The 27,518-nt window shown below is 35.7% G+C and overlaps 1 protein-coding gene across 1 annotated transcript; it reads left to right on the top strand.

Moving 5' to 3' along the window:
• On the top strand, nt 1–27,518 carry LOC145615145 (uncharacterized). Its single transcript, XM_081670217.1, has 7 exons — nt 1–251; nt 5,234–5,284; nt 14,496–14,618; nt 15,479–15,714; nt 25,110–25,146; nt 26,846–26,903; nt 27,009–27,518. Exons 1-7 carry the CDS (start codon nt 147–149, stop codon nt 27,083–27,085), a joined length of 687 nt encoding a protein of 228 aa, XP_081526343.1. The 5' UTR covers nt 1–146; the 3' UTR covers nt 27,086–27,518.

Here is a 27,518-nt window from a genome sequence, read left to right as displayed (position 1 = left end):
TTTAAAGGCGGTGAAACCAGTTTGTTCGAGAATCAAAAATACCAATTCGAGGTGTGAGAACAGAAAGCATGCGATCAGGGTTTTCGATTATATTCTCATCAATTCCTTCGACTCCTTAAGTTTTTTCAACATTGACATGCTCAAACATGGCGGAAGATGACGAATTTCAAAAAAATAAGGATGACGGCCACAAGAAATTGTGGGGCATTGTACTCTTCAGTTTGATTGGCGCCACTGCAACCACTTTTGCGGTATTTATACAATTCAATTTCAGTGTTCTTCAATTTGTTTGCATTTACTTTCGATTTGATTGAATCCTGGAAATTATGGTTGCTTTGGAATTCGATTGATAATAATTGGTTTATGAACTTTGGCGTGGAATTGTTGATTGTTGTGAATTTTCTCATTTTTATGCAAAGGGAAAATTGTTTGTTAGATGAATTTTGTTGGGTAATTGAATATGGTTGATCTTCTTGGAATGCGATTTTGATTAGGTTGTTTAATCGAGATTATTAATTGCAAAGCTAGATTGTGTAATTTTATTGTATGGTTAAATAAACTTTAGAAACTCTTTGAGAGCTGATAAAGCTGCTGAATTCATTTGCCCTGGTCTAGAGTAGCTTATTTCGCTTATTTTGATTGGAATGGGTGTGCTCATGCCCCTGGAGGGATGGGAGTTGTCAGTTGATCTCTAAATCATGATTGTTAGTTATGATTTACGAGTTTTAAGTACTAGTACTAGTAAAAACGTAGAATTGTAGTCAGTTAGCTTAATTATGACTATTATGATTTATGAGTGACGGGGGAACATCCATTGAACCCGGATCGAATATAGATGTATGACCCGAATCCAAGTTGATGACTGTTTTTTTGCTACAACAGCTGGAAAGGCTTACACGAAGTATGAGCTAATGATGTAGCTTAGGTGGTGGATAATAGCTCTTTTGAAGGTCTAGGAATAGTGGATGAGGCAAGAGAAATTATATGCGAGAGATTATATCTTGCATTCAATGTATAAAAAGGCTCAAGGCGCACCAAGGCGTTTTGGAGTACCTTGCGCCTAAGGCGCGCCTCAGTGCGCCTTATTGAAGTGAGGCGCATATAATAAGAAACAAAAAAATCTGGAAAAAAACTCATTATGCGCCTCAGGCTGCGCCTTAGTGCGCCTAGGAGCGCCTCGGTGCGCCTTAGCTGCGCCTCATTGAAGTCGCCTCGCCTAGACCATAAAAAGCGCATGCCCTCTAACGCCTTGCGCCTCAGCGCCTAGGCGCGCCTTAGGCGCGCTTTTTCAAACACTGCTTGCATTGCTAACCTATCGGGTATTCGGGTGAGATTGCCCTAGGGGATTGGCAAAGCTTTTCTCATAGAGTAGTATGCGAAGGAGTGTTTTTTACCCTGTTTGCCTGATTGCATGAAGCTAATTTCTTGGCAAACTTGTATTATTGTTCAAATATTTTGGAGTTTCAGCTTGTGCCCGATCAGGTGGCCTCTTGGTTACATTTTTCTCAAATTTTCCTTTTCCTTATTTGATCTTAACCATTTAAATATAATCCAAGGGCTCTTATAGTTAATTATTAGGATGATGTTAGCTACCTATATTAGGGTGAATAGTACAGTTTAACCATAACTTTTGATGTTTTACGAATTGAGGAGATTCTCTCTCTCTCTCTCTCTCTCTCTATATTCCTTTGTGGAAAACAACTTGATCTATGTAATTAATCAATCTTTAATCATCAAACTTTGTGTGGGATTAGTGATTGAAACCTTGTTTTCTTCAAACCTAGTGGCTTATGAGACAATTTTATTCCTTTTGCTGTACTATTTCCTTGTTGTTTCTTAAAAACACAAAGACACCAAAATAACATCTTGAAAGATGAGAAATTTAAAGTCTTGGATATTTCACATCAATGAGTGTCTACAAGATATTGATTCAGACTCTATTACTAAAGTATTGGTAGATTGGGATAAGTTTTGGTCAAGGAGAGTTGGTGGATGGATTGGGGCAGTTAGGCCTGATGGAAAATTTCTCCCCCCCCCTTTCCATGTCAGTTGTGTTGCTCTATGAACATAACAACAAGTAAGCTTAGACCCAAAATGATTTGGGGTCAACTAATATGAATAATCATAAGGAACCGTACAATATATAGAAAGGGACATAACAAGATAATCATTTGAAAGAGTTTGAAAAAAAGGTAAATAGAGAGAGCAAACGAAAGAGCATTCAAGAAAAATTAAGGGAGTTTTAAAAGAGAACCTCAAGAAATTTTTAAAGGGGTAGTTAAAATGTAGGAATAAAAAACATAAAGGTTTGAGAAAACTTTTGTCAAGGAAAACAATATAGTTCATAAAGCATTAGTGGGATAACATGATTAAAAAAAAAATACGAAAATAAATTTAGAAAGTATATCTAGAATCATTACACGTCGTTGACGTGAATTTTCTCCCTCTACACCGCCTTATCTAACAACATATTTTTCTCAATCCCCAAAGCACTCATGTCACTCTCAATCACCCTCTTCCAAGTTTTCTAAAGTCTTCCCTTACCTCTCGCGATGCCAACACTTTGCTATTCTTCAAGCATCACTTGGTCTCCTTCTTACATGGCCAAATCATCTTAAGCGCTTCTCCTTTATCTTGTACTCAATCGATGTAACCCCTACTATCTTCCTAATTAATTCATTTCTCAATTGATCCTTTTCTTGTATGGTTACACATCCATCGCAACATACGCATCTCCGTCACATTCATCTTACGCATGTGGCAATGCTTGAAAACCCAACATCTGTACCATATAACACAGCAGGCCTTATTGCCATTTGGTAGAATTTCCCCTTTAATATATGGGGGGTACGCCGGGATCACCATAAAAACCTATTGTACTCTTCCCCTTCAACCAACCCGCTTTGATCCTATGAGCAACATCTCCATCCAATTCTCCATCCTTTTGAATAATAGAGCCAAATAGATTTAAGATCTTGATTTCATCAATCTACCATAGGTTCAAATCAAACACCTATCACATTCGTTGATCTATTAGAGGCTCATATCACGTATTCATTTCAACGAAAACACAACATTTCATGTGAAGATAACTGGTTTTCTGATGTCCAAAATGACATCCACAAGGGTTTTTATCATCCTCACTATCAAGTCCGATGGCAAAGGAACATAAGGTGTGACGGCGGCGGCGGCGGCGGTGATGGAAAGGAGAGAAAATAGAATGGTGGTTTGTTGATTAGGTGTGAGAAAGGAGAGAGATTAAGTATTTTGGGTCTAATAGGGGGAGGAGATAGAATGAGGGTAAAATTGACTATTTACCCAAAAAATGCCTAAATTAGAAACGTGTTAACTAAATAGAAACTTCCCAAGTAGAAGTACGTGTTAACAGAGGATGTATTTAATATTTTCAAAGATCAGACCTTATACTTCTAAATCTTTGTATTTTCTCTCTCAATTCAACCTGTTTGTGTGGTATGTAAGCTTGTATTTTTGATAAGGGATATTTATTGGTATGGTAGATTCTGGATAGGGTATAAGTAATCTCTTATTGAGGCCAGTTTGGCTTTTGGCAGAGTTTGGTTTGAGTTTTGATAACCTATTTTTAGAAAGACACTTGTATTACTCCAACCAGAGGGTGAGGGTGGAATGGGGGTTTGTACTCTTGTAATCAGTATTATTGAGTCTTATGTTTATTGTGTGGTAATGTTTATGATGCTTTTTCCTTGAAGTCTTGTATCCGGACTCCTGTGGTATAGGTCCTCAGAAGAAAGAATACATCTGAAATTATATTAGATGCTGTAAGACTGTAAAAGTTTTTCTCATGCTGACCTTTGCAAGTTAATCTTATGAGCTAAAAATCTAGTATTAGGAGCTTTGAAAGCCTTCCTTGTTGATTTGTTTCTTCATCTCTTCTATAAAGGCATCTATTATGCTCTTAAGTCTTTTGTTACTTTTTCAAGTCGGGATTAAGGAGGGGGGTTATGGTAGGCCAGTTGCAGCCAGTGTATAACTTTGTCACATCGTTTAACATGAGCCACATGATTGAGAGTAGTGCTAGAATGGGCGACCTCCTGGAAGTCCTCATGTTGGTTCATGTAGCCAACCCCACTTATGGGATTAAGGCGTTCAAGAAGAAGAAGAAAAAGAGTCTTTTATTTACTTTTATTGTTTTATGTAGCTCATTATAAGGAATTTAATTCATTGACTTTCTTGCTAGATATTACTTTTTTTTTTGCTTTCTATCTTCTTGAATGAGAATAAGATGCTCGTGAAGGTCGGCTTTGCATGAAATACACTTGTAAACATCTTGGTGTGTTCTTTATAATTCCATGCTCCTCATAAGGAGTCTTTATGTGGACCTTGAATTGATTGTAAGTGGGCATAATTCTATTTACTTCCTCCGCTTAATCATAACGATGGAGTTTTCATGCTTGCCAATGCACAATTTATACTTCTTTTATCTTTAAATATGTTTTTAGTTAAGTTTTAAAAAGTTAATATTATTAATGTATATTTGGAGACAAATCTAAAAAAACACTACATGATTATGTTTTCCGATTTTTCCTAACATATAACTATAATAACTTAGAAAATGACAAAAAGTTTTCAGAAGAGTGTGTGAATAGACAGAATAGTGTAAAATCATGTTGCTATTAACAAAGAACAAAAGGTGTATTTTGCAAGCCTTTCTAATTATGGATTTTCTAGACACCTTGGGTTGTGCTATGTCTTAAAAGTAGCTAGACAAAGTGCATATCCTTTTTTCATTTTTTTCCCTTGAATATTGAGGTTGTGTGGGATAACAATTGAATGATTATTATTTATATTATTATTATTTTGATTTTTTTTTTTTTTATGACTATTTATTTATTCATTTATTTTTGAATCCATGCTAGATACCTTTAAGGAAGGCTATATTAAATCTCAAGGAGAAAAAGAGTACTATCTTTGTTAGAATATTTAAAGTAACGTTAGGAAGATATGGATTTCATTTATTGCATATACCACTAACAGCGTAAAGACCTTTTTTTTTGTTTCGTTTTTTTTTTAAAAAAAAATAAAATTATGAGGCCTCTTCTGTTGCAACAAATATATATTTAACCCTTTGACAGAAAATGATATCATAAATTTATTTGAATTCTAGGCCTGAGGAATGAACGTAAAATTAATGTGAATAAGTTTCATGTTTTTTTTATATGTTTTCATCTAATTGAAGTCATTAAAATTATTGCAGGTTGGACAACTGAGGCAGTTTGGACGAACTGTTGACTGGATTTCTGCCCAGGTAAACAGTTTCCTTCAAGTGGTTTATAATTTACTTTAGACTGAAGATGGTAAATGAGCTGATAATCTGTTAATATTTATGAATTTATTAGCTTGTTTTTTTATCATGAAATTCTTTATTGTTTCATGGTTCCATAGTTATAGTTTTCGCACTTCACAAATATTGAATTGTCAACATATATGAAGCCTGGAAATTAGGAAGATCAATAAATAATTGCTTGGTCTAACCTGTAGGCTTCCTTCATGATTGCTGTTAGATTGTTGATGTGTGTTTGATGCATAAGCTTCAGTATTGAATCAATGGCAGTCTTTTCTAGTGAAAAGACGAGACCATGTGATTTTGCACATACCCTCTCCACAGTTTTTGCTAGTGCAAGGATTTGTATGACCAACGAGAGCATTTTACCACGTTTTTCGGGGACAGCTCTATCCAATTGTCCCAGCGCCTTATCAATTTTGATTTTCAATTTCCCTTCTACCATGCCTTTTGTTATATCTGAAAAACTAACATGCTCTCAAAATTATATCGAATAGATGATGTTGTTTAAACATGACTACATTATAGGATTAAGAGTAAAATTTCGGTTATTGTTTGGATTTCGGTCACGTCCAAATTAATTCCGAGTTAGAATTCACTCATTCAGTATTTGGATTTTGAGTCCAATCCACTACAAATTTGTACCAAGTCCAATCTGATTCAAACCAATTTATGACTAACTATGTTGGATCCAATCCAAAAATCCAAATTAATCAAAACAGTTTTATATTCAGCATAATGACCTAAGAGCCTTGTTCACAAATGAAAAATTAACCTTTACAAACTCAATCTTTGACCCACATACCTGACATTAGTCTTAAATCTATATATTCATCCTAAGAGTTTAACTAATAAATCTATATATTCATCCTAAGAGTTTAACCTAAAAATATAACACCAACATGTTTTAACTCTTAAAGGAGTATCATAAATCTGTAAAATTTTGGTCTAATCAGATTTTTTGGATTTAAAAACCCTCAATTCAATTAAATCTCGTGAATGAATTTTCAAATAAAATTTGAGTAAAATATAATCTAATTTTAAAAAATAATGCATTTGACATCAACCTTGATATTAAAAGCACGTGGCTCATTATGCCACTTTTAAAGAAGACATAAAATAAAACTTAAATCTTTTGTAGAGTTTTATTTTGAGGGAATGGGAAGAACATATATGGCCACATGGGACTACAAAAAGAAACCAAAACCTCCAACTATGGACCAACTAGACAATTCTCCTAAATTAGGCAAGCAATTAGACTTCCATTGGCTTCAAATAATAGGAACTAATGCTTAAATGACCCTAACTCTTGCATACACCTTTCTAAAAAGAAGTTTCTATTGATCACTCAAGAGCCATTATCTCTGATATGCTTGATTCATCGGTAGAAGCTTTTATGGTTAGGTTTTTGGTTTTTTGGTCATCTTATAATACTCCCTCCGTCCCTGATTGATAGTCACTTTTGTCATTTTTGGTGACTTAAAATGTTAGTCACATTTGCTTTTTTCAAGTACCATTAATATTTTTTTTTTACCAAAATTCTCTAACATTCGCAAAAATATTTGTGCAAATTTAACTTTTCCATGTAAATTTTACTTTCCCATGTACTTTAATTACTTTCTCTCTCTATTTTTTTGCATACCCAATGTAAATTTACTTTTTCAATGTACTTTCTTTATTTCTCCTCAATTCTCGTGATTTTTTTAGCAAAAGTGAATATCAAATGGGGACAGAGGGAGTACTTGTCTAGAAAAATTTTGTGAAAAAGTTGAATAGATGTCAAGAAGTGAACTTTGTGCTAATTTGGGAAATTGTCATTATGTAAGAAGAATGAATTGTGCTTGGTCATGTGGATTCTAGTTGGCGTATCGAGATTGATCATGCCAAATTTAAAGTCATTGAATGTTTATCGCCTCCCACTAATGTGAAGGGGGCGAGGAGCTTTATTGTACACATAGGTTTGTACACATGAGCTTTCTTGTACACATGAGTCATAAAGAAAATTTTAAAATCTCAAAGCCAATCACATTAAAAAAAAATGCCCTTTTTGTGATTGTTATGATTGCTTGTCAGCTTCTTTAGTAAATTTCTTAGTTGTTTTAAGCGAGTATAAAAGTGTCATTTGGTACACCATTGAAAAGAGATATGTCCCTCATTGTGCATGCATAGAATTTTGCTTGATGATGATCACGTAATGTATATAGGATGGAAAGTGAATTAATCCACTTACAAGTCTTTCGAAAGAAAGGGGGAATGATTATCATTAAGACTGACAATGATAAGTCAATTTTTACGGTAACTGGATGGAAAATGTATATTGATTATAGAAATCTAAACAAATCCACTCAAAAGGATCATTTTTCCCTCCCCTTTATGGATCAAATATTAGAGAGATTAGTTATTCATAGTCACATTTAAATGGATGGGTGCTCGAATTATTTCAAGTTTCGATTTAAAAATAGTATTTCTGCTCTGTTACATGGACTCGGCAAAAATCAACACGTACCCGTGTCGACACGATACGACGCGGACACGGGTGCGAAATTCGTATCCGACTCACCTGATTGCACTCAAACACGACAGTTTGAGTTGACAACTTGAGCTTCCATGTTCTTGAAGCTTAAAAAATGGCAGCCGCTTGAGCAAAAAGACCGTTCAAAATTTACTTTATTTAAGAGAAGAGAGAGGGTATAGGAGAGAGGAGAGAGGAGAGAGAAATCAGAAATTTATGGCTGAAATTAAATGTTTGACTGGCACTAGACCCAAATAACTTTCTTTCTTTTTTTTTCTTTACTGTGTGGACCCACATTCCACTATCTCAATTCAATTTTTTATTTTTAATGTACTCCTTCATTCACTCATTGTAATACACTAATACTTGTATTCCTTGTGTCCGATAACACTACGAAGTATTTCATTTTTTATCACAATTGATAAAAACATACGAAGTATAAAATTATAAAACTATAATGTGCCGTGTCCCCGCACCCGTGTCCAAATATAGGACAGAGTCCCCGTGTCCTAAAATTTTGGAAATTGACGAATTGGACACTTGGACACGTGTCCGACACACGTACCCGAGTCCATGTAACATAGTATTTTTGGGTGGATTTGTTTAGTTTTCTACAATTGCTACATATTCTATATCTGGTGACTAGAAATGGCCTCACCCTTGATCAGTCTTGATGATAGTCTTGCCCCTTTTGTTGGAAACTCTTCAAGTGGATTAACCCACTTGGTATAAGAAATATGGTAAATTATGCTCCCATCAGTTACTTTCAAAACCTCCTTTTTCACCACTTTCAATACCAATTGATGAATGAAAAAGAATGAAATTAAGATTTCAAATTATTCTCATACTGTTTTCTCCATGTATTATCGGAAAGGTTCTTATTTTGAGTATTTCTTGTAAATTACCTACTTTGTAGAAAGATATTACATTAGTTCATTTTTCGTAGGTGTTGGAATTTGTGTTTGTTTGTGTTATAGATCAAATTGCATTTTTACTTAGACTCCAAAAAGTTTCAGCTATGGATCCTTGTGTCTTTTCTAAAATAAGTAATTAGTTACTCATATACTTCCTCCGTTTCTTTTTAGTTGACATGTTTCTTTAGTCACGTTTGCCAATGCACAAGTTCAACCATTAATATCTATAATTATTGATAAGAAAAAGGAAAAATTGTTTAGAATAATCCCAACTTTGTCTCATTCTCCCAAAAGAATCCCAACTTTATACTCCATTAATTTTAAACAGGGTGACTTGAAACCAGCTAAACAGGTTAACATTATTTGCACACGTGTCACTACGTGATTAGTATAAAAATAAAAATAGAAAAAGAAAAACAAAAAAATATTATAAAAAAATATTGAAAAAAACCCGTCTAATTAGAGGTACCACTAGACATAGAACCACCGGCGCCGGCACCGTCATTCTAAGAAGCGAAATTACTGTTTTTTCCTTGATAAACACCAACATTCCACCCTAACCACGGCTGCGACGCTCCCGAAAACATTAACACTTTGTTTGCATAGAAAGAAATAGAAGGAAAGGAAGAGAAGAGAAAGGGAGGGGGACAAATTCTCTTATTTGGGTAAAGGATTGGGGGAAGGAGAGGGAGGGATCCATTTTTCCTCTCTTTTTAATAAGCATAATCTCTCCAAAAAAAGAGCTCTCTTCCCCCTCCCTTTCTTTTCCCTTCCCTTCCTCCTTTTCCCCTCCCCTTCCTTTCCTTCCTTCTTTGCTATCCTAACAAAGTGTAAATTCAGAAGTTTTCGACGACGTTCTTCTAGAATATCCTCTGCTGAAGATTTTCAACGTCTTTTTTCGCTGAGGATTTACGTTTCAAGTCACACTTTAGCTTCGCTTAATGGCGGCGGAGAGCTTGCGTTCGAGAGGATCTGACCGTTGGAAGTGGAAACAAAGGAAGGTTCTAGAACATTCAGCCACCCTCTTCGCCAGCCCCAACCACCCTTCCCCCACCAGCTAACCCCAACCTGTCGAACCCCGCATCTAGGCAACCCTACCCACGATTAATACAAACTATTTGGCTGGTAATTGACGCAATTCTCGACTATCGAACTATTTGGCTGATAATTGAGGCAATTCTCGACTCAAAATTTGCTGCTCCTCTAGGTTCCACCGATACGGGGACGGAAAACGGAAAATCTAAAATTTCCAGGGTACGGGACGGCTTTGGGGACGGCGATTTTTTAAAATGTAAATTTAAATATAAAAAAATGGAGCATTGTAAAAATTTTAATGCAACAAAATAAATTGATAATACTAACAATTTTGTTTGAATGGCCCAATACTAACAATTTAGTCCAATGTTTAACTTAACATTTAAATTAAGAAAATCAAGCATTGTCCAAAAGGGTGTGCACAACACATGGGTCCAATAAATGGCATGCTCTCAATTAGTACTCCTGCTCCCTTACAATTAGCTGCATTATCAGTTACGAAGTATTACTTAAACTACATTTTGAGAACCCACACTCTCAATCACTTCCTTCATCAACTCAGAAATCAAGAGGGTCGACTTCCCTTCAACAAAAAAAAGAAAAGCTAAAGCTGAAACTTACCTCGAAGAGAAACAGAAGAAGAGAGTGAGAAACAGAAGGTGAGCCGCCGCTAGCCTCGCCGCCGAGAGACAGTGGGCCACCGAGAGAGTGAAAATTGGGAACCCTAACTTTTGATTTTGGAAGTGTGAATCGGGGAAAAGGGGGTATTTTTTTATTTTATTTTTTTTAACATTTCAAATGCCCTAAAATGCCCTTGGGGACGGCGTTGAAACTCATGCGCGTCCCCAGATACGTCCCCAAAAAGTCAACACGTCCCCAAAAAGTCAATGCGTCCCGCGGCGGCTCCAAGACGTCCCCGAGGCGTATCCGGCGTCCTCGTGCAATGTAGATGCTCCTCATTCATCTCTTTTCCAATGCAAGTTTTCTTATTCGATTTTGGTGTGAATTGAATAGATAATATTCACTGCAATTACATAGAACTTCATCCTCTATTTTGACTAGATTTGAGGAGGGGGGATGGCTGAAATCCGGGAGGGGTTGGGACCATTAGATTCAAACTCATATCAATGTTCGGAATACTAAAAAATAATCGCAAGTAGGGATTAATTTGGGCGAATGAGGCAAAGTTGGAATTATTCTTGTCAATTTTTCTTAAGATAAAAATATATAAAAATTTGATGTTGTGAAACTATACATCGTCACGAATCTAACAAGATCCCATATGACTATATTTTTCATTACGTATAAATCACAAAACACGGTCAAAGGCAAGTGTTTGAATAGTGTCAAAGTCAAAACGTGTCATCTAAAAAAAACGGAGGTAGTATTAGACTGGGAGGAGAATCGTAGAATGTCTTTCTTTGTTATTTAAGAATGTAGCATATAAATGATATGAATAATGTATATCTATTTTTTTTCCTCTTTTTTAGCAAAATAATACTTACATATGCATCACGAAGTATAGGCTAAGCTTATTTAATTGAGGGAATTTTCTAAAATTCCAGAAACAAAAGTGTGAAAGAAATGATAGAGATTACAATTCATCCTTTGCAGCCCTAATTGGTTTTTGTAAGGGAAAAGCTTGAGTATTTAATTGATAATGACTTTCAAATTACAAACTAAGAAGGATAACTATAGCTTTAGGCTATAAATCTCAAGGTAGCTTGAGGATACCACTCTCATATGGATCTCACTAAACTCACTCAATTTCTGGATAATCTAACGACTAAGTTTACTACCCTACTTATACTCAAGACATCTAAGACTAAAGATGGATACATGTGACTCCTTAGCTAAATTGCAAAACTATAATGAGACATTGTTGAGGCTTGCTTTCCTTAATTCCTTCTAGATGAGTTCTTAGTTTTAAAAAGCACGCCTCAGGCGCGCCTAGGCGCAAGGCTCACAAAAGCGCGTACCAGTGCGCTTCAACCAAAGCAGGCGCCTCTGCCAAGGCTCAAGGCGCAGCGCCTCAACGCCTTTTGTTTAGAGCTGAGAGAAAGAGAAGATCTAAGTTGAATTTATAGAAAAAACCAAAAAAAAACTCCAAATTAAATCTTACCCAGACTTTAATTCACAATTTCAAGCAAAAGCCCTATACCAATTGAATCAATCAACTTTAATTTAACCCCCAAATTGAAAACCCTAAATTTATGAAACCCTAATTTACGATTGGTTAAGCAATTGGAAAAATAAACAATTGCCTCTGCGACAGAGGTTGCCGGTGAGCCTTCTCTGATGGTTCCCGGCGACGGTGGTCATCTTACCGGTGGGTTCTTCGACGTAAGTTGGTCGAATCTGTTTTTTCCTCCCGTCACTTTTCAACTTCTACCTTTTCTAATATATATATATATATATATATATATATATATATATATATATATATATATATATATATATATATATATATATATATTCTCTGGATTCAATGCTCTTCACGTGCCTTTCCTAGTTTCTCACTTCTTTTGGATTTTAGCCGCTTACTCATCCTGCGTTAAACTAATAACGTGCTTCTCCACTTTTTTTTCCCAAACTTTTTTTAATGGATATTAAATATATATATATAAAAAAGAAAAAAAAAAAAAAGTGCGCCTCATATACAAAAGGCGCGCGCCTGAGCCTTGCGCCTAGGCTCCAAGGACCTTTTGCGCCTTGGTGCGCCTCACGCCTTTTAAAACTAAAGATGAGTTTTGTCACCTTGCTCTTTGTTGCTTGTTGACTCAAGTTTCCCTTTTCTTTGCTTCTGTTGTCCCTTTCTCATCGGTTGCCGCTTCTTTACTGTTGACCTTCGGTTTGTCAACCTTGGGCCTACGGGTGTACACTTGGATGGGTTGGGCCGTATGGTGATCCATCACAAATGACTTTGAGAGGGACAGAAGATATTTAAAGGCTGCCTGAAACGTCTAAGGCATCATGTTCATATAACCCTAAATGAAACTAAGGAAAAAGATTGAACAGAATCCTAAAAACAATATATGAGCAGAATTTCATTGACCAGAGTAGTTAAGATTGAGATCCTACTTTTGATCGCCAGCGATTGCTTGAAAGTGAAATGTAGAATCAAGTTGCAGAATTGTAAGATTCTGCATCACGCTAAAATTTGGATAATACCATTGTATAATACTAATAATCATTCATATTTGAAGTTTAAAGTACGAGAAATCCTCCTTTAACTCTTATGTATCAAGCTGCTATGAATTATATAGTGAAATTATCTTCATTTCTGTGATTTCGTCGACTTGAAGGTTGTTATCATCAACAGCATATGTAGGTCATATATGAATTCGATTCGTGAACAATAGCATGTAAGAATGATTTTATCATTTCCAGTTGTCATTGTAGGATCGAATCAATGGATGGTAGAATTGTAAAATTGAATTCAGATTGTGACACATCAAATGTTTTTCCTGTATCTTGATAGGATTATAGATGGAGTTAATACAAATTGAAGGTACTAACTTTTGCCAAAAGTTGCACAAAAGGGACTCAAGTTTCAGAAGTTGCACATAGAGTACTCACCACATAATTGACCTTCTACAACAGGTTAACCAAAGGAAAAAAAAACGGGAAATTAAAATTCTGACATTAATAAAGGAGGGGACTAAAGTTTGCCATTGTTCAAGAAATCTAGCAGTTAACTGGTACAACTCCAAAAAACTTCCATATATACTCATCTCCATAGCCATCTTCTCCACCTTGCATCTATTGAAAAAAAAATCAGAAGAAATAATTACAAAAATTACAGGAAATACAAACACCATTGCCACCAAAAACTCCAAATTCCTTGCCTTCCTCTCCAGAAAGTTGACCCATTCGCTGAAGAAGACGAAGTTCAGATCAAATCGCCTCCGATTACTCACCAAAAACGACCCAGAAATTCGACCCATAATCGCTGGCGAAGACGACGATGCAACAATCTCTCTCCTAGCTAAAACCTTTAACTCTCCTACACCATTAGCTCAAGAAAACGCTGCTGCAACTCTGCTTAATCTCTCAATTTCCTGTAAAAAAAATCTTTCATATCAACTCGTGGGGTTTAGATTTCGTCGTTTTTGTGTTCAATTGATTTAAATTTTGCCATTTTTGACTTGAATGATTTTTTATTTTGTTGATTCATTATGGGAATAATGTTGAAAATCTGTTGTTTTATGTGTTTAATTGATTTGATTGTTTAGATAGAGGTAATTTATCAATTTGAATTTATGAATATGAGAAATGTGCTAATTGAATAAATTGTGATTTTTTTGGGTAATTTGATGAAAATGTGTTGAATATTGTTGTTTACTTCGTTTAGATGAAAGTTTGGGGTGATGGTGGTGCCAATGTCAGAAGGAATTGATGGTTTTCATTTTCCAATGCTATAGCTCAGCTTTTCCTTTTTTTTTTTAAAGGAATAAAATGGGGTAACCGGTTTAACAAGTATTCACTAGATTGTTTACCTCCTATAACAAGTTCAGTACCCTATGTGCAACTTGTGAAACTTGAGTCCCTTTTGTGCAACTTTTCCCAAACGTTAGTACTCTCAATTTGTATTAACTCATTATAGATGTATAAAACTAAGATCCTACTTAGAATCAGAATCAATCATGTATTTTGAAATTGCTGTTGTAACAATCATGTCCTTGACCCTTTTCCAATGTTTCTGTTTCAATAGATGTCCAGGATGCAATCACAGAAAGGAGGAAGTGGTTCTTTTAGATCGTCTTTCCAGGAGGAAGCACGTAGAAGGTACAGACAGCGGATGCAAGAAGAATATGAAGAAGAGCTGGAGAGAGTGGTAAGATCTTCTGTTATATGGGTTTCTCTGAATGAGTTCCTGCCAAAATTAAGTTGTAACTGCCAAACAGAACTTTTTGGAGTCTGGTTGATTGATTTTTCACTTTTTAAGTTGTTTAAAGGTGGCACATGCTTATTAAGAATAGTATAATACTTCTCCTCCTAATGGCAGTCTTCTTTTGATTTATCATGTTGATGTTTTCCCTCGTAGTGGCTGAGGTGTGCATTTCTTGAGTTTCTTGTCAGCATTTTTCTGTAGGTTGTTGTCATTGGGATTTGTGGTCTTAAATTTTATGTTCTGATGCATTCTCTTATACCTTTGGTTCATAGATGAGTGCATTTGCTGATTCCTGCTCCTTGCTTCCTTCCAGGAGGAGGCATGGAGGTGGTTTTCAGCTGTTGCAAGACTATGAAGATAAGGTAAGATGCTTGCTAAATGGGTGTGTGTGAAGGAATTTTTTATTATCTTAAGTTGAAATTTGAAACTTCCCAAATTTTATTTGAAGCTCTTTTGATTGATATTTTAAATCAACTGTTATTTTGAAGCAGTGACGATACTAATTGAGTTATATTATACCTCACTCTGCTTCTTCCTTCACGGTATTGTTGCATTCTCTTAAATGTTTGTTATGCTCAGTATAATTTGCCGAGTTCTTGGATGTTTGGTGTCTGACTAATTTTATGCTGGCGCAATTTCTTGTGTAGAGTGAATTTTCACAGTGCCTGTTATTTAAATTCTTACATATTTCAATTGGAGAGTCGTTTTTGTTGTCTTATTGTTTACTTTTCTTGTTTGTGATTAATGGTCTTCTTTGTATTTCTCTTTTTTTTTTTTTTTTTTTTTTTTTTTTTTTTTATTAGGAGCGTATACGTCGTATGCAAAGTGTGTTCAATAGAGAGAGAAACAAGTATAAAAGAAGCTACGAGAGTTGGAGAGAGAATGAGACTGGTGGGTATAATCAACATTTTCAGAGGGAGGACTGGTATTGGACAGCTGAGTCGTCTTTTAGAGATCGGAAGGCAAACTATAAACAGACACCTCAACATAGAGGATCTTATTCTCTATCTCGCCACTATGCAGTCTTAGGCCTCGACAGGTAAAAGATCTGCTCCGCTCATACATTAGAACTTACGATATGCATGGGAAGCTTCTGAATTGATGATCATTTCATATAGGTCCTTGCTTATTCCCTCTGTGTTTTAATAAGTGTTACAGTTTGACTTTTTTCTCTATTTACAAAATGGTTTTGACTTGATTAATTTACTAATATATAAAAACAAATTTTATTGTGTAATACATTTTTGGGTTCGTTATAATGTATACTTTCATAATATCAATTTTCTTATAATTTTACTTACATATAAATAGATAAACTAGTGTGCGGCCCGGGCGTTGCACCGGGGTACCACTTTGATTAAATTATTTTTTTAATGAAATATATTATCATCTTTTTTGACAAAATGAAATATATTATCATCGATTATGTATGTTATGCATAAATGTTAAAAATAATGTTACTAATTGATAAAAAGTATAGAAAAATAACTTTTAACACTATTGTTTGTGAAATGTTGATTTTATTCCTCTTATTTTTTTTCAAACTACTTATTTCGTATTTCCTTTTCAATTGATGCATGTCATTTATAGTTATATTTATATGCATAGATGACATCAATTGTTATTGGCTAAGATGGTAAGGAAGTAGATCTTGTTTCCTTGAGGTTTAGTGTTCGATACCCATTAAAAGCTTTTTAATAATAGTTGAAATGATTTGTTAATTGGGAATGACGTGTCATTAATTGATGATGTGGCACAATGCTATGAGAGGGGGATGACGTGGCACATAAACAATTTTAGGAACACTTTTTAATATATAAGTATAGATTAATAGTCAAAGCCGTGTCTCGACATGTGTGTTTGGTCAAACTATAACACTTATTAAGACACGGAGGGAGTATATGACATGGGAGCAATTTTTAAGGGATGAAAGATATTAACAAATAGAGGAAAATAATTTCTTAAAACAAAACCTAAAGAGACAAATGTACATTCAAAATTTCAAATCTTGTTGAAGAAACTGTTGTTAAGACTAGCTCTCATCATTTATTACCAATTAACTTTATTTATAATTTTTTCTCTATTTTAATACTAAAATATATTGAGCCACTGGTCTATGATCATTACTTTTTAGAAAGGTTCCCATTTTTTAAATATGATATTAGGATGATCTTTCTACTCCTATTACAAAAGATCCCACAACCAAACCCGTTTAGAGGGTGTTTGGTCAAGTAGTTTAAGTATAAGGTATTGGTTTAGAATAAGCTATGTTACTCAGACTCTTCATTTCACCTCACGTACCCGTGTCGGACCCTCGACACTTGGACATGGATATGATACCCGGACACTTCACTTTTAGTTAAAAATCATGGATTTTTTTAACAAAATAGCCTAGTCGGACTCTTGGACGTGTCAGACATGGGTACCCGAGTCCAAGTAACATAGAGAATAGGTTAAACCAATACATCGTGTTTGTTTAAGAAAATTTTAATTTTCATAACCATTCTTCAAACCCACAAGGTTTGGGGTAAGAAACCCAAGGGTTAAGGTAAGTATGACTCATACCATGCCTTTAATGCTTGAGTAAATATAATGTCCATTGTCAAAGATAACCAAATACATGGTATTACGTATCAAGTTCCAACCTCATGTCTCCCTAATTTTATTCTTGATTCTAAACTCATACCACTAAGTGAACCAAACATCCCCTTAGAGGTTAAATCAACTTTGAAGCTAGGCAAATTTTATCCCTTTTTTCCTAGCACCATCAGTATAGTAGCCTAATTCCCACAATGACATGTGGCAAAAGGCCCAAAGGCAAGTGCCATGTGTGGCACCTATTATCAGGTGAATTCTTAGCATTCTAAGGGAGAAATTAAAATTTTTCTCTGGTGATGTAATTAATTGACATCAAGAGATATGACATGTCTCATTTGATGGTGCTATCTCACAAATTCTGTAAAAGGAAAGTTGAAATCCTGTGTGAAGACATGTGTCTCACCTAACGCAACTAAAGGGGGTGTAAGAACCTAACGCAACCAAAGGGGGTGTAAGAACCCTACACAAGAATGCCATTACAGTATATTCAAGTTAGGACATGTTCTCTTCACCTTAAATGAATATATTAGTTAAAATAATTTTACTAATAATTCAATTCAGTAAATATAAGTTTAGTTCACCAAAAATTAATTTCAATTTAATAAGTAAATCTCAGTAACTTCAAAGAACAAATATAATAGAGATTAGAGAATCAACAAAAATAAGTTTAATCTGTAAAAATAATTTCAGTTTTGTATAAAAAATATGTTAAGTAAAAATAATTTAAGTTTAACAAAAACAATTTATGTTAAGCGAATATAAGGCAAATAGAACAGGGCCTTTGTTGATGGATTGTATGAATTTCATATTAAATGTAATGGTTAGACGTTGATTGTATGGTATTGACATTTGAGTTGTCTTTTCCCAGACTGATATATGTGAGCTTAATAGTGATAGAGATGTATAACTTTGACTTGACATATTTTTAGAGCTACATTAAGCAGTACAAGTAATTTAAAATTGAATTCAAAAATAGGAGCATGCCTTGGCGGTTATTTATTGTGTTGTTAATGTTGTTTTGTATTTTTATTTTTAGAAATTCTCTTTGGTAACATTATACTTTTTAAAATTGTTAGTGGTAAATTGCTAAAAAACTCATTATCATTGGTAGACTCGAAGTTTTTATATTAAGCAAGTGTAACATTAATGACTAATTTTAATTAAATATCTAACTACAATTAGTTTTTTTTTTTTTTTTTTTTCAAAAAAAAAATAATGTAAAATGAATTTCTTTTCACCCCTTCCCCCACCAGCATCCCACCACACCGACGCTGGCGCACACTCCCCTGCCGGAGCTAGCTCCCTACTCCCTCCATTGCTGGCGTGCCGACCTACCCCGCCCGTGTTGCGCCTATCCCCTATCCCCCGAAACCCACCTCCCTTCCCTGAAACTCACCTCCCTCCCTCCTCACCTCCCTCCCCCCCCCAAAACCCTCCATTGCTGGCGTGCCGACCTACCCCGCCCGTGTTGCGCCTATCCCCCCTCCCCCGAAACCTACCTCCCTTCCCCGAAACCCACCTCCCTTCCCCCCGAAAACCCTAGAAACCACCCCGGAAATCCCCAGCCGCCCAATAGCCCACCATCAAAACCTTAATCGGCTCTTGCCATCTTCAAAACCATCGCCGCTGATTTTTAGAACCATGGCCACTGAAATGGATTTATTCTATCAAGAAGCACCACCATTGTGGAACCCTCACTCCTAAAGCCGATGGTTTGGGTCGTGGGTTTGGGTTCGGTTTGAGCGGAGGAGAGCGGTTAGGGTTTTAGGTGGAAATCGGGGAGGGGGTGGTGGTTTTGGGTAGACAAACATTGCAAGCCCTTCATCCATGGCAGTCACAATAACACCTCCGTCATCGACTCTTCTTCAACACTAACCCCCTTTTCGACGACATTTTCGATCATATGACTTGCAAGATTGGCCATGGTTTCGCTCTCCTCAAGATCAGTATCGCCGATTGGGAAGTGGTGGCTGCCATCGGTGATTCAGAGGGAGGCCGGCGGAGAGTGGTGGCTGGTGGGCGGAGGGCTTTTTTTTTTTTTTTTTAAAAAATATTATTTCTTTTTTTTAAAGTAAAAAAAAAATTAATAAAATAAATAAAAAAACTAACTATAGTTAATATTTAACTACAATTTATCTTTAATGTTATAGTTAGCTTAATATAAAAAATTCAAGTTTACCAAGAATAATAAGAATTTTTGCAATTCACCACTGAGAAAATTGAAAACTAGAGTGTTACCAAAGAGAACGCACCTTTTTTTTCTTAAATTGGAATTTAAGTTCATTTTTTAACTGAATTTCAATTAAAATAAAGAAAATTAATTTATATTAGATCTAAATTAAGATTTCTATCTCAATAAGTTCCATATTATTATTACGAATGGTTTTTAAACGAAGCTTCCACTCTTGACTTGCCATCTATAGTTCATAAAGTTTTTGTGAATGACTTTGTATGTTACAATGTACTCTGTATTTTAAGTTTATCTTATGGGATAGTTCATCAGACTTATCATCCACGTAACCTTACAAAGACAATTATTTTTTGGTTAGTCATTGTCCAATTGGAGTGACTAGTAAGTCTTAATACTAATTATATGCTCCCATGTTGTGGACCTTTTACTACAAATCATTGGCAAGGGGGATTTGGGGGTGTATACACTTAAGGACTTAGGTGACCAAAGATATTTTCCTATGAGTGTGGCTCCAAAGTGAAGGAAAAGAAAAGCAATTACTCTCCTTTAAAGATGGATGTGTGTAAATGAGGTTGATTTTGTGTCAGCTTTGCATGAAAGTTTGCAAATGACAAATGTTGTATTAAAAATGTTTGGGATGAGTGTGGTTCCAAAGTGAAGAAAAAGAAAAGCAAGTACTCTCCTATAAAGATGGATGTGTGTAAATGAGGTTGATTTTGTGTCAGTTTTGCATGAAAGTTTGCAAATGACAAAAGTTGTATCAAAGGTTAGTTTAAAAATATTTGGGAAATTCTTATTATCTTTGGTAAACTTGAACTTTTTATATTAAGCTAACCATGACATTAATGATAAATTGTAGTTAAATATTTAACTATAGTTAGTTTAATTATTTATCTTATTTTTATTTTTTTTTATTAAAGAAAGAAAATTTTTTTAAACAATAAAAATGCCACCCTTCCCCACCAACCAGCCACCACTTTCCGCCTCACCCACGCCGGCGCACTGGCATCCCCCTCCCCCTGAACTGGCAGCAGCTACCACCACTCAGATTGCAACCCCACCTCCATTTCCTTCCCCCAGCCTGACACCTAGCTGCTCTTGATCAGTGAGAATCAAGGTGAGGGATCGGAGTGGAAGGAGATCGAAATGGAGAATCAGGGTGAGGACTGAGGGTCGGAGGGAGGGGGTGGGGACCGGGGTTTCCGCCGGCTAGGGGAGCTGGTCGCCGCCGGCAAGGGGAGGGGGTCAGGTGGTGCTGATGGGTGGGGGAGGGGGTTGGTTTTTTTTTTTTACAAAAAAAAAATATCTCTAAAATTATTTTATTATTAAAAAAAACAGATAATTAACTATGGTTAAAGATTTTTATTAAAAATAATTAGTATTTTTGGTAACAAAAAGTTCAAGTTTACCAAAGATAATAAGAATTTTTGCAATTTACTACTAAGAAACTTAAAAACTACAGTGTTACCAAAGCGAATTTCCTAAAATGTTTTCTATAGGATAGTAGTGGAGCTTGCAAGTGTTTGTTTTTATGTTGCTGTTACTATTGTTTTTAATTAATTAAGGGGCATGTGGGATGATGAGTTCACAAGAAGGATAGAAGAGGATCACATCATTTAGCTTAGGAGATCTTCTAGTTTAATGTTTTGTGTAGATTAAAATGTGAATGATTATGTTTTGATTGATTGATCTGTATTGAGTAGTTTTCTTTCCTTACTATAATGATTATGCTTTGACTGTTAGCATACTAAAATAGTGATGGATCACTTCTTTTGTTTTTTTTTATTTGTTTATTTATTTTTTGCTTGCATTTAGTTAATGTAATTATTAAATGTGGTGGTGGCTGCTCCTAATTCAGAATTGTTCTTCATCGATGTTGAGTAAATTTTATTTGTCACTTTTAATTATTAAAAAATTTAGGAAAATTTGAAAAGAATAATCGCACCTTTGCTCGACCTGCTCAAAACAAGCCAGCCTTTGCGTAATTTGGGAACAAGCCCACCTTTCACCCCTATTTTCTCAAAACAACCCTTTTTACCTATGACCTATTTAACCGTTTTTTTTCCCCTTTAATCTCTTTCCTCCCACCCTAACCACCACAACACACCATCTTCAATGGCAGCTCCACCCCCAAGCCTATTCCCTGGCACCTCCATCCTCGGAACCTCCACCCAGCCACCTGGAAACCCCACCTAACTATCCCAAAACCTCAGCAAGCCCGGAATACCCAACCCAGCCACCCCAAAATCTTTTCACCTTCTTCAATTTTATAATTAACAACAGTGGCAACATTAATTTCTTTTTTCTTCCATAAATTTAAAACCCAAGCAAACTCTCTTACAACTAGACTTGGCAATCCGACCTAGACCCGTTGACCCGACCCGAATGACCTGACCCATGACCCAAAATTGACCCAAAAACATTGACCCGAAAATGACCTGAAACCCGAAATTGACACCCGACCCGACCCACACCCGACCCACACCCGACCCGAAAATGGAGTTGACCCGATCCTGTCCCACACCCAAACTGGACCCGACCCGAAGTTGACCTGACCCGAAATTGACCCAAAGTGTTTGACCCGAACAGACCCGATTTTGACCCGAATAGACCCAATACTAGAAATGTCCCGAACTAAAATTACCTTATAATTAAACAAAAATGTCTTGTGCCAAAAATAACTCAAATTGTTCATTTTCAACAGTAGCTAAGCTCATAAACTGAAATATATTCTTTATAAAGTTATTGATTTGAGCTTAATCCACAAATGAAACAACTCGAACATGACGCGACCAGAATTGACCTGACCCGAATATACTTGACCCAAATTTGACCTGACCCGAATATACCTGAACCGGAAATTGATTTGACCCGGACTCGACCCGATACCTGACCCGAAGTTGACCCGAAACCCGAATCGACCCGACCCATACCTGACCCGAAGTGACCCGACCCGAATGACTCATTTGCTAGGTCTACTTACAGCTACCTGATTTCTTCATTATTAAAAGCATGAGACTTTTTTTTTTAGAAGCGTGAGACATTTAACCATGGCAGAAGTCTCAATTTCTGGGTTAGTTTATTTGGGGTGGAGCGGCGGGGAGGGGGTGGCTGTTCAGCGAGGGCAGCAGGCAGAGGGGGGAGGGGCGGTAGTGTTTGTGGCTTTAGGAAGGAAAAGGCCGGAGAGAGAAGATTATTAGACGAATTAGAAGGTGACACGTGGCAAGTCACCTTCTAAAACCGGTTACTAACTTAAAAAATCGGTTAAAGGCTTGTTTTGAGAAAATAGGGGTGAAAGGTGGGCTCGTTCCCAGATTACGCAACGGTTGACTCGTTCCTAGATTACGCAAAGGTTGACTCGTTTTGAGCAGGTTGAGCAAAGGTGGGATTATTGTTTTTAATTTTTCTAAAAAATTTATGGTTTTACGATCAATATATGTTAGAAATTCTAGAATGTCTTATATGATATTCTTAAACATCCCAAAATAATGTCACTACTCTTGGGTGCAAATTGCTTAGGTGTGAAATTATAATGGAGTTTTGCTGATTACCTAAAGCAAAGATGTTAGGGCCTATTATTATGTTCACTTTATTTTCACTGATTTCAGGTTAAATAATTGGGAAATTTTACATGGTGGCCTCCAAGATATATAAACTCTTTTTAGTGGACAAAAAAAAATGCCATAATTTCTAATTGCGCTATAGATTTGCAAAACTCTATATAGTGCCCTTATTTCATTAAATTGGGCATAACAAACAAATTATGGCTAACCTATTAACCCAATATAGTTAATTTACTAACCTACCCTTGATTTTAAAAATAATTTTTTTTTTCTTTTTCCCCTTTCCTATTCTTCCCTTTACCCCTCCAAAATTTCATGCAACCTCCTCTTGCCCCACTTCACTTTCTGACTACCTTCTCTCTTGCCCCACTTCCTTTTCCGGTCGCCTCTCCCTCCCCTCCCCTCCCCTCCCTGCAACACCAACAACACCGTCTTTGCGCAACCCCCATGAAACTCATAAACCCTATCAGATTTCTGATTCTTTTCTTTTCCGGCCAACCCTTTCCCAGCCCGTTCGCCGCCCCTTCCTGTCCCTTTTCAATTTCCGACCAACCCACCCTAAAACCCTTTTGATTTCCAGCCAACCCACCTTAAAACCTTTTCAATTTCCAACCTAACCCCCTAAAACCTTGTCGAAAGTCAAAACTCTCACCTACGCAACCCACAACCTTGATATCCTCCCTATGGTAGTGCCGTGAGAGTTTGGGTTGGTTTCGGGGATGAGGAGCGGCTGGGAAGGGTGTTGGGGATAGAGGGAGAGTAGCAGAGAATGGTAGGAGGGAGAAAGGGTAGTTGAGGTGGTTCTATGGTGAGGTGGCGGTGGCAGCTGGGTAGTGGAGTGGTGGTGGTAAGTCAATCAGGGTTTGTGTTGAATAATTTAAGGGGTAGGTAAGTAATTTAATGAATTAGGGTTAAAAAAATAAAAATTAGGAATGGTTATTATTTAATGAAAAAAGGTCACTAAACAGAATTATGCTATTCTCGGGGATCACTAGAAATTATGGCTTTTTTTTTGTCCACCAAATAGAATGTGTGAATCCTGGAGGCCATGTAGAATTTCCCTAAAAAAAAAAATTTAAATAAGTTTAGGAAAAATAAGCTTTTTTTTTTTTTTTTTAATAATTATTTAATGAGAGTAAGTGAAGATTTGTTGATTAAAATTTGAATATTAATTGCGGGTTTGGGGTTAGTTAATTATTTTGGTATATGTGGAATTGTGGATCCAACCCAAAGCGAGGAATGGGAACTTTATTTGGGGACTGAGAGAGAAATGATTGTAATTTTTTATTTTTTTTTTTTTTTTTAAAGACAGTAATGATTGTAATTGCTTCTCTTGTTACTGTGTGTTATTATTTGAACATTTTATAGGGTACACAGTGTGCCATATTACCATACAGCCTAGTTTAATTGGTTTTATCCCCCCCCCCCCCCCTTTTTTTTTTCCTGAAGTAATGGAGACGTCCTTTTGAAATTTTTTAGAAGGTTGCAGGTTTTTTTTTGGCTCCATTATTGTAATATTATGTCTTTTATTTATTTATTTTTTTTTTTTTTTGGGGGGGGGGGGGGGTGGGGTGGGAAATGGTTCCATTGCTGTGAAGAATGTACAAACTGTGACAAAGTTGAGTCTGTGGGCAGAGTATGTCTTGTTGATATGTGTCCTATCATATTCTACATTTCTACTCTCACTTCTTCTTGGAGTTGTGCTATATGGGCTTTAAAATTTGTTTATTTGTGCCCTTCACTACATAGATCAAGCCAATTACAAGTCTCAATTTGTATCTACTTTGTTTCTGATATGTGCTTTCACATACTGCCTTCATTTTGAAATAATTGTTGCACTTTAGTCTTTTCCATTTTTTAAGACAAAGGTCACATTATACATCAATCCAACTCCCCATTTTCTGTAAAAGAATTGTATCCTTTTTTTTTTCCTTATTGTTTATTACAGGGTTCCATGTTTTTAGTCTCTTCTTTCCAATCAGTTCCTTGGTTTTGATGCATAGCAACATGTAACTGCTTTATTTGTACATTTAACATAATTTTACTGCTTGTCAAATTGACTTGGCTTATTCATATTTGCAGGCTAAGAACAAAACCATACACAGATGATGAGATAAAGGTACATAATGCTTTCATAAAGTTGCAAATTTATTTAAGGTTGCATTTGGAAGCATGAAATTTATTTCAAATGGTGGAAATCAATTTCAGAATTTTAAATCTTTGAATTCAATTCCATTTTTGGAAACATCAGAATTTCAATTCCAACTTACATTTGTAGGTGAGTGGAATTTGGAATCAAGGTATTGAAATTTTGAGGAGTAAGATGTTTAGTCAATAATGGATATTTTTTTTAGAATTTAAAAATTTAGAAAAATCATAAAGCCTAAAATTTTAAGAAATATGTGATTGTTGCATAATTAACGAAGATTTAGATCAAATTACAATTTAAAAATCTTTTTTTAAGGCTAGGGTTCTATTGACGAGTGAAGGATTCAAAATCTTAATTAGCATTAGGAAGAAGTTGTATGGTGCCGGTGATTTTAATTTGAGGAGAGAGAATCATGGTTGTTAGGTTGGTGGTAGTGGAGGAAGAGAGAGTCGTGGTGGTGGGACGATGGTAGAGGAGAGAGAATTAGTTTGGGAGAGGGGAGAGAAGAAGAACTCTCGGACTGTTACTCTGTTAGTGGCTTTGTGAGGTAATTGCCAAATATTGAGCTTCCTCTAATGGTTGCCAAGGAGTAAGAAAAGGGCGAGAGAAAGGGGAGAGAGCAATGTTAGAAATTGAAATAACAACATTTGAGATGGAATTTCAAATTCAATGAAACAGTCTTATTCCTCTTAAGGCTCAGAGTTGGGCAAATGCAAATCCAAATTCTTGAATTGTTCAAACAAGTTAATTGGCCCAATTCTAGGATCATGAAATTCATGACCCAATGGGCAACACCTACCATTATATTTTTTTTTTTTTATTAATGTCCAGCACTATTTTTTCTCCCTAAAAACCACACCCTAAAATTAGATCATAGAACTAATTTGGGCCACTAGATCATCCTCTTCGGACGATCAAGCTGCTTCTCGTGTCATTAGTGGCTCTTTTGTAATTTTGCAACTTATCAAATTGATTCTTTGTTATTTTAAACCATTTTGATATACTTTTAAAACGACTTAATTTATTTTTTATGGTTTTTTCTCTATGTACTTTTAAAATCAGATAAGTTATCTAAAATAATTTTACCTCAAGAAATTTAAAATTGTATAGTTAATGCAACTTCATTATTACTAGGGTTTTGTTCATGAAAAGCTGAATAAAGATCAAGGATAGAGAGTTGCAAATATGTATACTCGTAATACACTAAAATGAATACGCTTTACTTTAATGTTTATTTTCTTTACTTGTATGGGATGAAATTGGTTTTCAGTTCTCATTGGAATTTCTCTCGCTACAAATGCGTAGTTTTTAGAAGAGTCAAGGGGAATAGAAGGATCCAGTTTCTTTTCAATTATAAACAAAATCCTGTCAAAGATAGTCCTTCCTTCCAAAGTTTTGGAGGAAAACACAAGCCCTTTTCAAAGGTTTAAAGGAAAACACAAATCCATTTATTCCTTCCCTTCCATTACCTCTCTTTTTCATCTCATTAAGGTATATGCTTAATGCATAGCTTCAGCTTCCGGGTACTTTTATAACATGTATAATTATTTTCAGTTGCATTTGTAATTTCAGTGAGGTAAGATGAGCATGAATCATGATGTGATTTAATGTAGTACTTTCGGATATTAACACTGGTGTGAGATATAATTATATTTTTCTAACCTTGCAGTCAGCCTTCAGGGCAAAGGCATTGGAGTACCACCCTGATCAGAACCAGGGTAATAAAGGTGAGAAGTTATAAACTTATATCCATCGAGTCAAATGCTTACTTTTTAGCCTTTAGTATAATTTTCTCTTTTGCTGTTCACTGAAAAATATATTTGGTGTTACAGAGGTTGCTGAAGAAAAATTTAAAGAGGTAATGATGTCGTATGAGGCTATAAAATCGGAAAGGAAGAATGCAAAGTAGAGAACAAGGAACATGTTCAACAGGATCAATGAATAGTACACAAATGTGTCTTCAATACATCCTTTGAGCTATGTGTTTCAACAGCAAGTGTTTTAATCTAGGATGCTTCTTTCATCGATCTATTCTGTCGGCTTCTCAAAGTGTGAGGGACTAACATGTGAGCCCTTTGGCTTACCACAGGATGTGAAAATAAATATGAAAAGTTCATAGATGATCCCTTTTCTGTATAAATCTACACGAGTTTACATGTATATTCTGGTGATCATCAATGTTGTAGTGATATAAGTGAACCATCTTTAGGCTGTACCATTTACCCATTTGTTTAAAACATCGACCGAATCATAGAGTAATGACAGTTGGCGATGTTTGAAATTTTGCAGAAAACATGCAGGTATACCATGGTGTTGCACATAACAATTTCATTTAATTACAA

This window comes from Chenopodium album, chromosome 25, assembly GCF_948465745.1.
Source record: "Chenopodium album chromosome 25, dcCheAlbu1.1, whole genome shotgun sequence".
NCBI lineage: Eukaryota > Viridiplantae > Streptophyta > Magnoliopsida > Caryophyllales > Amaranthaceae > Chenopodium > Chenopodium album.
The sequence above is the reverse complement of the archived record's forward strand: the minus strand, read 5'-3'. Positions and strand labels throughout refer to the sequence as shown.